The 15,410-nt window shown below is 36.4% G+C and overlaps 2 protein-coding genes across 2 annotated transcripts; one reads left to right on the top strand and one right to left on the bottom strand.

The window, feature by feature from the left end:
- The first annotated feature begins 1,584 nt into the window (after window positions 1-1,584).
- LOC111471358 (probable protein phosphatase 2C 33) lies at window positions 1,585-5,314 on the top strand. Its single transcript, XM_023117074.1, has 5 exons — window positions 1,585-2,383; window positions 3,065-3,454; window positions 3,553-3,670; window positions 4,130-4,353; window positions 4,455-5,314. The coding sequence occupies exons 1-5, from the start codon at window positions 2,138-2,140 to the stop codon at window positions 4,935-4,937; spliced, it is 1,461 nt and encodes a 486-aa protein (XP_022972842.1). The 5' UTR covers window positions 1,585-2,137; the 3' UTR covers window positions 4,938-5,314.
- A 3,010-nt stretch (window positions 5,315-8,324) lies between these two features.
- LOC111471359 (aspartic proteinase-like protein 2) lies at window positions 8,325-13,460 on the bottom strand. Its single transcript, XM_023117075.1, has 11 exons — window positions 13,261-13,460; window positions 12,865-13,133; window positions 12,301-12,430; window positions 11,936-12,183; window positions 11,240-11,464; window positions 10,965-11,127; window positions 10,801-10,874; window positions 10,232-10,322; window positions 9,959-10,034; window positions 9,202-9,273; window positions 8,325-8,753 (listed from the first exon to the last, which is right to left on the bottom strand). Exons 2-11 carry the CDS (start codon window positions 13,077-13,079, stop codon window positions 8,593-8,595), a joined length of 1,455 nt encoding a protein of 484 aa, XP_022972843.1. The 5' UTR covers window positions 13,080-13,133; window positions 13,261-13,460; the 3' UTR covers window positions 8,325-8,592.
- Between the last annotated feature and the right edge of the window lie 1,950 nt (window positions 13,461-15,410).

Raw genomic sequence — 15,410 nt, 5'->3', positions numbered from 1 at the left:
TCACTTACCGTGTCATAGCATGAGTTTGCTCCCTTTGTTTTCTAAAAAATCAATCCTTTTATTTATATTTTTGAAATATTGGAATACTTGTTGACTTTTTTTTGTTAGATTTTTAGACCATGTGTTTATAATGAGAGGATATAATTTGTTAATAAACTATCACAGTGGAGAACCATGATATGAGATCCTACATTGTTTGGGGAGAAGAACAAAGCATTTTTTATAAGTTTTAAAAATATTGAGAGAAAGTTCGAAAGGAAAAGTCTAAAGAGGACAATATATGCTAGTTATGGGTGTGAACTGTTATAAATAGTATCAGAGCTAGACACTGAGAGATGTGCCAGTGAGGAGGTTGAGCTCAAAAGGAGAAGGGAACAAGTGCCAGCGAGTACGCTAGTTCGAAGGAGGGTGGATTGTGAGATCTCTAATTGATCGATTGGGGAGGAAAACAAAACAGTATTTACTCGCTAGTTCGAAGGAGGGTGGATTGTGAGATCTCTAATTGATCGATTGGGATTCTTTATAAGGGTTTAGAAATCTTTCTTAATAAACGTGTTTCAAAAACTTTGAGAGGAAGTTCGAATGAAAAAATCAAATAGAGCAATATTGCTAACAGTAGACTTGGATTATTAGCATTGGTATTCATTTCAACTAAACGTGGTAATTCATCCCAAGCCTCTTATTAGGATGCCCACCTTGGATTAATCCATTGAACTTTTTTCCATGACATTGAAAGGTGCTGCAAATTGAAGTCTATGCCGTGTTCTTCCATGACATTGCCAATGCAATGTCATTGGCAAAGTGTTGTTGCTTCATTTTATGAAACATTGCAAGGAGTTTTTTCCCATGATCGGATCGATTCTCAAATATTGAGAAGATGCGTCATTTTATAAAGTCTAAAATAATGTCACGCGACACCATATGACCCTTTTCGAGGGTAGCACATAACAACGAAAGTGCTTCCATGCAAAATCTAAAATAATGTCACGCGACACCATATGACCCTTTTCGAGGGTAGCACATAACAACGAAAGTACTTCAATGCAAGTATTTATAGCCTACATTATTTCAAGGTACAAAGGAATTTGTTATGCATTGCGATAGGTGCAAGTGCACCGAAAAGATTTCGTCAAGAATAAAATGTGAATGATATATTGATATGCTTTTTTTTATTAGAAAACTTCTAGTGTACGAGGATTAGAGAGTTTGAATGAGGATGTTTTTTTGATTGAAAATTAAATGTTTTTTTTATTGCAATTGGTTGGGTTTAATTTAGTTTTAGAGACAAAACTTCTAATTTACGAAAATTAGAGAATAATTTTTTCATAGTAATTTACTCCGTATTGGTTCAATTATAGATTACTGGATGGTATATGAATTTGGTTTGTCAAAAGAAGGTGTATCAGCTATTTAAGGACTACTCATTCCAACCACTCCATCTTGATATGTCAATCATATCTATCGATATAAAAAGCGGGCGAATCGACCCAAAATCTTAGAATTGAGAATAGATTCAACGTGAAATAAAAATAAATTAAATTAAAAAAAAAAAAGAAAAAAAAGTAGTGGACATTAGGAGAGTGATGAGAGAAAGTCCATAAACACTTTGAAAGGGAATCTCTTCTCAGCCTGTAAACGTTGAATGATTACTTTGGTGGTTCCTATTTGTTCTCTACATTCAACCATTTCCGCTTGTCTCTCAAGAATGATGGATTTCTTATTGGATTCGATCGCCTGTTCTCTAATCCATTCCGATTCTTCCGATTCCTAGTCGCCTCTCTTCTTTTCTCCAATTGATTTCAGCAATTTCGGTTCTCAAATCGAAACCCCATTTGTATGCCGAACTAGATTCATCTCCACTTTTTTCCGCATCCCCTTTTCGATTCATCCAGGAATCCCAGCAGAAAGGGTTGAGACGGAGATTTTTGCATTTCTTCTTCACCCAATTTCCGGATTCCGAAATGGCTGTTTGAAGGTTGCGATGATGAGGTAGGATCGAAAGAAAGGCCTTGTGTCCCGAATCGGGTGGGGCAGAAGAGGGTTCCTGACGGATCGGTACACAGAAAGTGGGGGGCGTTGGGAGGTCAATTGGGGGGTTGGGCTGGAGTGCATTCTAAGCATTGTTAGGGCACTTCGGATGGGGTCCTGCTTGTCTGCGGAAAGCAGGGGCCCCATTCCTGGTTCCCCAAACACTCCGGCTAAGCACCGTCGTAGCAAGAACAGTTCTAAGAGGCGAAATGTTTCTCGAAATTCCTCCTTTGGGGATTCGTCACTTCATCGGATCCCCGGCAGGCTGTTCGGCAATGGTGCCACTGATGTCGCTTCTCTGTTCACGCAGCAGGGAAAGAAAGGGACCAATCAAGATGCCATGATTGTTTGGGAGGTTTGTTCTTTATTTCAACTCATTTCATGCTGGAAAACGAATGTATATCCATGAGTTCAATTCAACTGCTTGCTTCATTGCTTGTTTCCTTCGAGTCTGTTCTATTAATTAATTATCTGATCCAACACAGATTACTTGACTTGGGCTGCTTCTTTTTTACCCAACTTCTGTGTTTTTCCCCTCAATTATGTGGATGAAGATCTTTTTAGAAAGTTTCATCATGAATTTGAATCAGGGATCTCTTAGATTGTCTTAATAACCACCTGTGCAGTGTACGTCATTTGTGTTGAGACGTCCTTTGTGTTGAGGATTGCTGAGAGGGAGTCCCATGTTAGGAATGATCATGGGTTTATAAGGAATACATCTCCATTGTTATGAGGTCTTTTGGGGAAGCCTAAAGCAAAGCCACGAGAGCTTATGCTCAAAGTGGACAATATCATATGTTGTGGAAAGTCGTTATTCCTAACACTTTGGTGTCTGTCTGTTATGCTTTCGTATACTCTCTTTTTGTTCATGGCTTCTTGGGGGTGGGGTCGAATTTTAGGTTATTTTCTTAATCTTCTGTCCATTTTTCATATAATAATAGAATGTGCATCAACATGGCTTGATCCCTTTCTCTCTTAAACTCCAAACATCTCAATATACGCATTTGACTGACTCTGATTTTGACTTGGGTTTCAGAATTTTGGCTCTAGAACTGATACGATCTTCTGTGGGGTTTTTGATGGCCATGGTCCCTATGGCCATATGGTTGCGAAGAAAGTGAGGGATTCTCTTCCTCTGAGGTTGAGTGCACATTGGGAGGTCAACTTGACCACCGATGATGTTCATAGAGAGATCAACCTTAATGCAGCAAGTGTAAACTCAGACGAAACAACCTCCTTTTTGTCTGCTAATGAGGAGTCCCGGGCCTCCACCGATCTCGATGGAACGGAAAAGCAACCTGAAATTTTCCTTACTTTGAAGGAGTCATTTCTTAAGGCTTTTAGAGTTATGGACTGGGAGCTCAGAATGCACCAAACCATAGATTGCATCTGTAGTGGCACTACAGCAGTGACTTTCGTTAAACAGGTCCCGTTTTGTATTAGAAAGGAAATGATTGGAATTTAGTTTCGAATAAGAAATGTGTGTTCTTTGTTTGCTCATAAAATAGTTCCTTTGTTTTTCAGGGTCGGGATCTTGTCATTGGAAATGTTGGGGACTCCCGAGCCGTTTTGGGTATGAGAGATAAAGATGACTCTCTTGTTGCAATTCAATTGACTGTGGATCTTAAGCCAAATCTTCCAGGTCTTAGCTCTTTCCTCTGTAGAGTATTATATTAGGGGCTCTACATTGTTGTTAAATATTGTTGATATGGATGAAAATGAATGGAAGCCGTAGGAAAAAGATCTTCAGATTACATATAGCATATGAAATTTACTACTCTCTTTCTTTCTCTCATTTGACTTTTCGAAATCGCCTCCCTTGTTTTCAAAATTTTTAGAAACAAGTTTAGAAACGTAGGAAACATTGTTTTGATGTTTTAAAAAACGAGCATCTTGGATTAATGTCCTGCACTTTTCGGGACAAAAGTGTTCTATTTTTCGTAGTGTTCATTGTTTATGAAAGTACTTAGTTTTCTCGAGTCTAAATACTTACAATCGTACCGTATGAGGAAGTTTTGGACAATGGATTATATTTCTCGAATCATAACTAGCTATCTCAGTTGCTGAAGGATTTTTTATGGAAATTCTTTTACCGTAATAGCTGAAGCAGAGAGAATCCGTAAGTGTAAAGGTCGTGTCTTTGCTCTCCAAGACGAACCTGATGTTGCTCGAGTTTGGCTTCCAGACAGCAACTCTCCTGGACTTGCCATGGCGCGGGCATTTGGAGATTTCTGCCTCAAAGACTTTGGTCTTATCGCTGTACCTGAAATATCATATCGACGGCTCACTGAAAAAGACGAATTCATTGTTCTGGCTTCAGATGGAGTATGAGATCAATTTCTTGTACCATTTTCTTTCAAAACACGATTTTCCTCCCATTTTTTCTAATGTCTGGAGTGTTTGATTTCTTGTGTTTCATTTTTCAGATATGGGATGTTCTGTCAAACAAAGAGGTCGTAGATATCGTTGCATCAGCTCGAAAACGTACTACTGCAGCTCGAACTCTGGTGGAGACTGCCATTAAAGCATGGAAACATAAATACCCAACTTCTAAGATGGATGACTGTGCGGTCATTTGCCTCTTCCTTGACTCAAACTCCAGCAATCCATCTTCTGCTTCCAATAACAAACTGGATGAGCAACAAAGCTTAGTAGATCAAGTCAGTACAGCAGTTGTGGTTGAAAATCTCTGTGGCCCAAATGGTCTGAATCGTTCAGGAACCATCGAAACGAGCAAGAACATTTTGCAGGATGGAAGCGAAGAAGAAGAAGAAGATGAATGGAAGGAGGAAGAACAGTCAGAAATGGGAATAGAATGGTCTGCCCTGGAAGGGGTCTCGCGCGTAAACACTCTGGTAAACCTGCCGAGATTCGATCCTGGAAAAGAAGATAAGGCCAGCCGGAAGTGATGGAAGTACATAAGATTCATCAGTGCCTTTGTTTTGGTACGATTTTATTATATCTCATTTTTCTTGCTTCTGTTGTTCTGTTTAGAGAGTGAGAATAAAAGGAGTCATACAAATTGAAGTTGAGAGAGGTCGGACCGGCCTTATTAGTGTGTCTGGGAAATTTATCGACTCTCTCGTACCGGTAGAAATCGAGTTTTGTAGAGTATGATGATAGTAGATAGGTAAACGACTTGGCATCCGTTATTGTTCTCATAAATTTGGTTGTAATAATTGTCTGTTATTTGTAATGTTGGCAACAAATTTAGTGATTGTAAGTAAAGTAAAGGCCGTAGATTCAAGTTGGTTTGCAAATCTTGTGTTGAATTTGGTTTGATGTAGGGTGCGCATTGTTTGAATCTTGTGAGGCTTTCATGACACCCGGTACGGCTCCTCGGTCGTTTCACTCAAATTATTTGTAACAATTACAAAATGGGTCGAATCAAAAGGGTTACTCGAGATAAGACATTTGAGTTCATTCATGTATTATAAACCTTTTGTGATTTTTTTTTTTTTAATATGATCCGATTAGATTAATGATTTTGGATAATTAAATAATTAATTATGAAATCATTTGCACTAAAACTGACAAGACATGCTCTATATTCAACGTGTTCTCTCACTTGTCCGAGATAAGAATGATGCATTACTTATTCTTCGAAATTACATCTTGACAACAATTTTGTCAATATAAGATGTCCAAGACTAAGTTCACATTTATCTTAGAAATCTCTATTCATAGGATATACGGAGTCATTCCAAATCGAGAATTTGGAATTAGGTAGGTAGTCACCTTTTTATGTTAGATTGAAGTCTTACGTCATTTACACTGCGTAATATATGAGAAAAATCCATCAAATAATTTGGGTAGGTGCGTTCTTTAAGATTCATTTTCATAAAATAATTCTAAACATCCATTTGGCATATCTCGTATGTGCAAATACGAAATAGAGAAAACTTATAGACTCTATAATGGTAATAAGTGAGAAAGTCTAGTTTTAGTCTACTTTCTTCCATTATGTTCAACTCTTTGTCATTAATCTTATTTGAAAATCTGTGTCTTTTTATCTACACCTATGAATTTAACCACATCAAGAATATCTATAATTGACATGTATATCCTTGTTCATTGGCCTTACTACCTGCACTTCTGTTTAAGATTTGGAATGTGTGGGGCAAGTAGCTTACCGATTGGCCTTGCTACCTGCACTTTTGTGAGTGCACAACGTATTCTATGTATCTATGTTTGACGATGCATAGCAAATCCATCTCACATGATAGATTTCAAGTTCTTACAATTGGGTGAGAGTTTAAGATATGAAGAGAAGTTCCTGCAAATTTTAGCTAGAAAAGTGAAAACGTAGTCGAGAAACTGCGCTGGTTAAAGTTCTATGGTGGAATCACCCGTCTAAAAAGACTACATAAGAACGAGAGGACGAGATGAAGACCAAGTAATTTGTACTCTTTCCAGAGGAGTTGGACTAAATTGAAATCAATTTCCAAGTATGGAAAGAGAAACATTTTAAATTTTTATACAATATTTTAGAATATGGAAGAATAAAAAGACTTGAATTTGTTTGGAGGATGAACGGGATGAGTAAGACCATGCTTGCTATGAATTCTTCGAGGTAAGAGACTATACCGTAGGAGTCAATTTTTTTTTTTTTTTTTGTTTTATAAAAATGTTGGATATACATGCACGTATATAGCCCTACTTATATGGTTATGATATACCTTAAGCATGTTGTTATAAATACGTTTGGACTAATTTTATGCTTGATATGATTGATGTGAATAAAAATAATTTTGTAGCACATGGTGTGTTTGGGTAATCAGCCATCAAGATCATCAAGAGAGTCCAAGTCATACTAAGATGTGCCTTAATTTTAGTTTATGATTTCTCCAAACAATCAAAACATTGTTTTAGGTCACGTGAGTAATCTATATTTTTTTAGAACTTATTATTTACATAAGAATTGAATGGTCTGTATTTCCATGTGTTGTTTCGGGTTGAGCTAGATGATCTAGATTAAGGACAAGTCACGAGTGAGTGACTTCATTTTTTCTTGTTAATACTATATGTTTGTGTACACGTCCGACTCCGATAAGAGAATATCTTATTGAGTATTTTTTAGCCCACCTTTTTTTTAATGGATTTTAGGTAAAAGTAAGAATATAACACGAAAAGAACGAATATGGTCTGAAAAAGTTAGTGTCGGATGACTCCACGGAGTTTCTTTTTAAATAATTATTTTGTAAAGTAAATATTTAATTAATTGTTTTAAAACTTATCAATATGTAAAAATACATAGAAATTCTTCAAACACATAAAGTTTACGAACTCCAAATAATTTTTAGGTTGAGTTTGTTTGGTGCAAGTAGAGGTCTACGTGACTTGGATTGGGTTTGGTGGAGGAATTTTTTTTGATCCAATCCAATCCGAAAATTTTCACAATCCAACCTAACCCAACCCTCTATTTTCAGGTTGGGTTTTAGTTGTCAAATTTTTTTTTAAAAGTTTTATTTATCTGCCGTTTATAATTATTCGAATACAATCTTAGATAAAATATATTAAAAATTTACAAATAAACACAAATCGATCTATAATTATTCCTATAAAAAAATTAATAAAAAATAACATGTGAAAATGGTAATATATTAACATAGTTCAACATTATTATAAAACTAGAGACAGTTCTTGAAAAATTGGTTAAAATAGATCTACAAATTAAATAAACAATAAAGATAGATTAATTTAAATACGTTAACAAAAAAAAAAAAAAATACTATAAAATATTTTAATTGCAATGTGTGAGCATAATAAAATTAGATAAAATTAGATAGCCCTAACCTAAACAAAAAATTAAAAATAATAAAATAATATATAGAGTAATAAAATAATATAAAAGAAATTAAACAAAAAAATGTATATCTTGGCATCGAATTTGGGTGTGGGTGTCCTTAGACAGACAAACCTATTAATACGGAAAGATCCTCAACATAATTTATATATTTTTATTTGGTTCGGAACAACCCGAAGCCTTTATCCACGAACCTAAAATCGAACCGATTCAAATCGAGTTCAAAAAAACGAACCAAACCCTACCAGAAAATGTTAATCCAACCCAACCCAACCCTTATAATTCGGATTGGGTTGATCTGAGTTGTCGGGTTGAATGTATACCCCTAGGTACAAGGCTACATATGATTTCTGTATATATAATAACAAACCCAAGAAGTAATAACGAAATACTATAGCAAACCTAACGAATAAGAAAAGACATACCAAACATGAGATCGGTTAAGCTAACTCGGACTCTCCGCTCCCAAAACAGTAAACTAAACACTCGATCAATAATACACCAATAAACATTACAATATTGTTTCTATACGATTACGATTAAAATTGAGGCCAATAAGCAAATGTTAAAGGAAAGATCGTTGAAGTTATGAATATCAATGAGAACAATACAAGTTTTTGACAACGCCCAAAGAATCCTTCAGTACTTCCAAATGGATGATGATAAAGAAGGAAGTGAATAATGAAAAAGAATGAAATGGGCAGCAGAGCACAATATGTACATTGAAAAAATTGATATGAGTTTGAAAAGAATCCCTTTTAATTTGTAAAAGAATGAAGAACAGTAAGCAGTAGTAGTATTGACAGCAGCATTGATGATATTGTTCCAACTCTTACAGAAGAAGCTGAGTAAAGGTTATGAGGCCCCACTGTGTATATGGCTCCACTGTGTTCATCCCTCACCTTAATGCTTGAAGAGCCTGCAACAATGCCCCCATTGGAACAGATTCACACCAATTTGTGAATATTTAATACACTAAGGGCATGTGGGCAAAAGGAATCAAACTTTTCATTATTTATTACTCTACCCAACCTGTCGCACTGCTGTTTCAATCAAGATATTAACAACACGAATCGACTTTTCTAGTTTTCCTACTCTTATTATCAAATTTGGATTGGGGTCCTTTCTTAGATCACTCGTGCCAGCGAGGAGCTGGGCCCTGAAGGAGGGTGGATTCTGAGATTCCACATCGGCTGGAAGAGGGGAACGAAGCATTCTTTATAAGGGTGTGAAAACCTCTCCCTAGTAGACACGTTTTAAAAATTTTGAGGAGAAGCCAGAGAGGGAAAACCTAAAGAGGATAATATATGCTAGCAGTGGGCTTGGGCGGTTACATAAAGTTTTCTAATGCTAAATAAATAACTCACAATTATACTCCGTCCAGCCGATGGTCTGATTTTCCAAGTCGTAGAGTACGAGTCTATTTTGAAGCACCAAATCTGAAATCAGAAACAAATGGGAAAAATGGATTAACAATAATATGCACAATCCCGGAAAGGAACACCATTTTAGTTTTATATCTTGGGGGTGGTTACTAAGGAGCATGGATACAACACAACACAACACGACAAAATCAATAAGTTTAATCCATTTATATGCTTAAAAAATGAACTTAATACTGTTCACTCTCGAAATTTGTTCAAACTCCTGTTTGTTAAGTGTCTAATAAACGTTGGACGCATATCAACTTTGTACCGCTAGTGTCTAACATATTCATTGTGCTAACAAGTGTTCAACAAGTGTCGGAGTGTTCAAGTGTGACATGTGTTAGACATGGACATGCTAGCCGAACTAAAGTGTCGAAGTGTTCAACAGTGTAGCATTAAAGTAGGGATTCACTCAAGTTTCAAGTCTTAGGGAGTGATAATGCAAGATCCAAAGTCTTAGGGAGTGATAATGCAAGATCCCACCAATGATGGTTGGGGAAGAGAACGAAACAATCTTTATAAGTGTGTGGAAACCTTTTCCTAGCAGACGCGTTTTAAAGTCTTGAGGGAAACCCGAAAGAAAAAGCTCAAAGAGGACAATATCTACTAGCGGTGGGCCTGAGCCGTTATAGATAACGAAGTTTCATGAGCAGAAGCGATGAAATATAATAGAAATGTTCATTGTCTTTTCACTAACCTCCCAACAGAATCATATCCTTTCCATCTCTAGATTGGGCACCACTGTTCTGCCAACCGACGCACCATTTATTACTCTGCAAATTTGATCAGAAAGGTTAACAAAAAATTATCTCAGGGAAGTTTCTGTAAATACGCTTTTAAGGCTACCCCGGTATCGGTATCTCCCTTTACACGCAGAGATTTTCAAATTTGATCTTCCTAAGTAATATCAATTATTTGATTTAAAAACTAGTTGCTAAGATGCTTGTCGTTCCAAGCTCATTTCACTCACCGCAATATCAAATAGATACTCGTGAGGATGAACAGTCAAAGATAACGAATCTTCGAAATGAAATGTAATAGTAGGAAATCCATCGTCAACACTGCATGAAGAACATAAAACCCAAATGAGAAACTTAAGAAATTTCCAGATAGTGAAAACTTTTAATACACTGAGATTCATAAGAATGTTTTCATCAGGTCAAGAATACTATGCAGCATGCTAAACTCTTGTCAAGGGCCCCATTTCTTACATTATTATGCTCGTGATCACGTCCCGAAAGGCTTCTCTTATACCAAGACCAACTCTTAGGGATAACGAAGTTTCAAGTTATTAAGTTTTCGACATGAAAATGAACTCGGGGTCCTAGAGGGTATCTCCTAAGATAAAGCTACTAAATCTTTACTCATGAATCAATAAAAAACCTGACCAAATTAAGAGGACAAACTAGCAACACATTAAACAATCTTGTAAAAGGAGGATCCCTAATTGAATATCGATTCTAGAACAACGAGATTGCTATTTTAAATGCTTGGCGAAGATCGATAGAACTTGGCCAGGTAGGTATCATGCCATCTTACTTTCCGTCGTATTCGAAGCAGGTGAACTGTTCTTCAACAGTATGCAACTTCAATCCAGTCTGCCTTGCAAAAATCTAGCATAGTAAATATACAGCTTCAGTTTCTGAAACACACTTAATGCTATCAAACTTAAACTAGAAATAAATATTTTTTACATAGTGTACCTTTGCTATCAATGGTTCATAAATCACATCTGGTAAATAAGCCAACGTCGTGCCACTGTCGATAATTGTTCCTTTCCTTAAATCAGTGTCGAAAACATCCGTGGGGAGATTCAGCACTTCATCGCCAACCTCAATTGCCTTCATAAACACATTGTAATGTGCCCTACAGTGCATCATGAAATAACTAAGTCCAAGGCTACTACTTAAAAAAAGGAAGAAGAATGTTTTCGATTGAAGGTGTCGAAAAGTACTAATTGCAAGTAAGTGTAACATACTGTTGCTGTACTAATGGAGTGGTGCGAACTTTTGGCTGCACCACTTCCCCAATGGCAAAAATTCCACCTCCATTAATATTATCCAAGCAATGTGCAAAAATTCTTTTAATTTTTCCTGATGAAGCCAGCTGCGAAATCATGGATGAATTTGCTTGTCCGAAACCAAGTATCCCATCAAGTGCTGCAGATGTTGCACCTAGTTGGACAGATTGTTGAGCGCCACAACTATCCATCCGTCCATCAAGGAAGACAAAATAAGTATGAACGAAAAAGAAAAAAAAAAAACAGAAAACCAGAATGATCGATGCATTTCACAAAGTCATTAAGTAGGTGTTGAAAATTGTCCATGATCGAAATATGTCGAAACAAATAACCGAAGCAGAGGAACAACTTGAGAGGAGAATGGGAAATATAACGATTTTTCCTTGGTAGGTACTTTATTCATCGTTAAATATACACTATATACTATAAAATACGTCAAAAGTTAAACAGACGATGGGTTAGGTTTACTAATATTTATCTAAAAACATTTTTTCACTAATTCATTGTAGATGTATAAAATTTCATGATGCCAAGAAATAGAAATTCATATAAAAGAACTTGAACTTGAACTTGAACTTTTCTATATAGTCCCAAAAGATCAATTGATGGACACAGAGCAAAAACAAAAGAAAATGTATAAAATGCTATTCTTACCCAAATACTATACTCCCATTTGTAGATTCAGTTTTAAAATTTCCCGTCACTCGATCGAGTACTACATGATCCTTCACGAAATATCCTGTAGTTGAGCTTCCATCTCCATATGCAACTTTATATTCACAGAGTAGTTCAGGCCTACAGCCAGGAATCGGACCGTCGTATGTGGAAGTGCAAAAATCTTGACCACAAGTTACCAAGTTTGAAGTACTAGAGCTCGATGGATTGTATAGTGTCAATTCTATCTGTAACATAAACAGAGTATTGCTTGTGAAGCTTTGATCCATCGAAGACGATGACAAGCGACAAATGTTTGATGTAGTTCTGAATATAATTAAGAATTTAAAGTTCAAGAGACATACACCAAGATCACTTTTCCTGGGACAGTTCGTACAGCCTGCACAATTGACCCATAGGAGGTCACTTCCTGTATCCACTTGTACATAATAGTCCTTTGCTGGTGTCCCAAGCCCGATTTTAGCGAAATACAGCCTAATCCAACCGATAGAGAAGATTGAACATATAAGTATTTCCAGTTTCCACCATCCAACAACGAATATGATAAAGTGAACAATAATACTCTCTTTTATCATACAAGAAAAAGGAACTGGCCGATCTGCCACGTTCGACTCGAACAAATCCATTAAAACGAGGAACAAAAATCCAAATCCATAAGCAACTAAAAACTTGAGCAGTGATTTCATAAAGTCAAAACAAAAAAGGTAAAGATCCAAATTCCATATGGTATATACTTAAAAGAGGTAGAACAGGATCCAATCACACAGGTCTTGTTTGAAAGATCACAACAGAATACCTGAGATATGTAGTAAATTGTCCACTAAACAAGCAATTACATACAAGATCACCGCACAAAAACTACAGAAATTTCAGTATGCTAAATAACCACAACAGAAATCAAGACTAACCCAGATTCAGAAGGGTGTCCGTTGCCGCCCAAGTTGAGATCAATAGCAGAAAGAAATCTACCGCGACGGAGAACATCGTGGGCTTTGAACGCTTCCAAGGACCTCTCGCGGCCCTTGAACTTGTGATGAACATTGAACACCAAATTGCAATCCCCAGTTGACAACAACGAAATCACCAGCAAGAAGCTCACTACGGCAAGTCTTGCAATCTCCATAATCAAAACCAAACCCCCAACAAATAGAACAGAGATTCAAGCAAAACCCAGAACCTAATTTGATAAAAAAACGACGCCCAGCTCAGATTTATGGGCTAACAGCAACGGGTTACCAAGAAAACGCTTCGAAGTAGAGAATAAGGTGAAGAAACAAAATTAGAAACAGGGGAATAGAATGAACCGCGTTGAGCCAAGAGAAAAGAATTGGTCTGAATCTTCACTTGATTTTGAATAAACAAATAGATAGAAACAGTTAATTCGCACGTCTCTGTCTCTCAAATCTGGCAGTGCCGCTGTCTGTTCAATTCCATGGCCTTACCGACATCCTTCGATTGTACTGTTTTGACTACCGATTAATTACTCGAAGAAGAAAATTGAAAAGAGAGAGTGAGAGAGAGAAAGAGAGAAATAGGAAAGTCAATGGATGGTTAAATGGGTGATACCATTTTCAATGGATTGACGAAGGGATCCATATGAAAGGTCCAACTAACCTCGTTTCCGGCTTATATATCAATTTCGGACTTTTTTTCTTTTATTGGGGCTCTGTTATTTAATTGATTTCTTTTAAATTTTATATTAATTATACAAAAATAATAATAATAATAAATAAATAAATAAAAGATAGAATCTATTTGATAAAATATTTAGAAATGTATTTTTTTTAATTAATCTATTAGATACTATTTTTATTTTTTGCAAATATTAATAAATATTTTTAAAATAAATAGATAAATGTTTTATAAATTAACCTTTTTACTTTTATTAAAAATAAAAAATTGAATAAATCAATAAGAATGGTTTGGTTTGAAAAAAAATATGTATGTACTTTAGACTTTCGATGACACACCTATATTCAGTAGAATTTACCAAGCTTTTTTCAACATCTTTTTCGAGCGGTACTTTGTTTCCATGGTATACGTGGTTGGATTACACCCAACTATCTTAAATTGTTGCAACATCTTCTTCGCATAGGCTAACTACTTTAGCATGATTCAATCTTTTTTCTGGTCCACTTTAATATCGAGGTAGTATGTGAGTAATTTGAGATCAGTCATCTCAAATTCTTTCATCATTTGTTGTTTGAGCTCTTTGATGTCTCACACTTGTACCAGTGATGATTAAGTCATCAACGTACAAGCCAACTATGAGTGTTTTAGCTTAATAAGTTCTTGTGTACACGGCTTGCTATTGTGATCACTTCATGAACTACTAAAACTCTTCAAGCTCTTGTCTAGGTGTAGGATCCACGTCCCTCGGTGCTTATCATAGACTATAGAGGGTCTTTGAGAGTTTGTATACTTTGTGCTCTTCAATTTGGACGACGAAGCCTTCAAGTTGGGCAATGTATTACTTCTTTTAGGGTCACCATTTAGGAACACTTATTTGAAGACCTTAAAATCAACTCATTGTTCCTACATGTTTGCCTTTTCTACAAGTCTTGCTTTGTGCTTGATGATGTTTCCTTCACTATTCTTCTTCAGCTTAAACATCCATTTCAAACTGATGGGTTTGTGACTGAGCGATATGTTGATAAGTGCTCACATCTTATTTTTCTTAATTGCTTCAAGTACAACGTTGTCTTAGTTGGCTCCTCGGCAGAAAGCAACACTAGCTCGTTGGGATCTAACTCTTCTTCAAAGCATCTATATAGATTTTAAAGAGAGGAAAAAATTTCTTTAGTCCATCATCTGATGTGGATCCTCTTGCACTCTCGTATGAATTTTCTTGTATATAAGAACTCCACGTCTTTTAGAGTCACTAGTAATTCGGCGTGTGGACTTTTTGGTATTGATGTTGACACACTTTTTAGGTCTACCTTGTCTCCTCGTCTTCTAGAATTGTGAACTTTGCAATAGTTTGCAATAGTCTAGTTGTTCTCACTAATACTTTATCAATCACACTTCTTTTCTTCTTTGAATACGACATATTTACTCACGTGCATTTTCTCATGTTGAGGACCATACAACTTGTGTGTCGATCCCATCCTCTACGCCAAAGTACACCATCTTTTGGCTCCTATCATCAAGCTTCTTGATATATGGCTCGATAGTCTTAACATGTGCTATACAACCGAAGATTCTCATATGCTCGAAGTGAGGTTTCTTATCAAACCATACTTCGTAGGGGGTATGAGTGCCCAGTGTCACAATCGCACTCTTGATGGCAGCGGACTTGCGATTGTGCGGCACTCACTTTCCAACGACAAGTGAGCTAAGTCAAACCGTTCTTATGCCGCCTACGGCCAAGCGACGTATGCTTGAGCCTCTAGCCTCGGTTTAAGAAGAAGGTTTTAGAAAACGAAGGCAGAGAAATATTTTTGAAAGAGAGATT

The sequence above is a fragment of the Cucurbita maxima genome, unplaced genomic scaffold (assembly GCF_002738345.1).
Source record: "Cucurbita maxima cultivar Rimu unplaced genomic scaffold, Cmax_1.0 Cma_Scf00051, whole genome shotgun sequence".
Lineage (NCBI taxonomy): Eukaryota > Viridiplantae > Streptophyta > Magnoliopsida > Cucurbitales > Cucurbitaceae > Cucurbita > Cucurbita maxima.
This window is presented reverse-complemented; position numbering and strand designations above follow the sequence as displayed.

Excerpts from the sequence above, each read along its gene's own strand:
- LOC111471359 (XM_023117075.1), bottom strand. The coding sequence starts at position 13,079 with ATGGAGATTGCAAGACTTGCCGTAGTGAGCTTCTTGCTGGTGATTTCG. Across the intron at positions 12,431-12,864 it reads GGACACCCTTCTGAATCTGG|GCTGTATTTCGCTAAAATCG; the intron begins GTTAGTCTTGAT and ends CGGTTGGATTAG. Across the intron at positions 10,035-10,231 it reads AGTATCTATTTGATATTGCG|AGTAATAAATGGTGCGTCGG; the intron begins GTGAGTGAAATG and ends TCAAATTTGCAG.
- LOC111471358 (XM_023117074.1), top strand. The coding sequence starts at position 2,138 with ATGGGGTCCTGCTTGTCTGCGGAAAGCAGGGGCCCCATTCCTGGTTCC. Across the intron at positions 3,455-3,552 it reads CAGTGACTTTCGTTAAACAG|GGTCGGGATCTTGTCATTGG; the intron begins GTCCCGTTTTGT and ends TTTGTTTTTCAG. Across the intron at positions 4,354-4,454 it reads TTGTTCTGGCTTCAGATGGA|ATATGGGATGTTCTGTCAAA; the intron begins GTATGAGATCAA and ends TTCATTTTTCAG.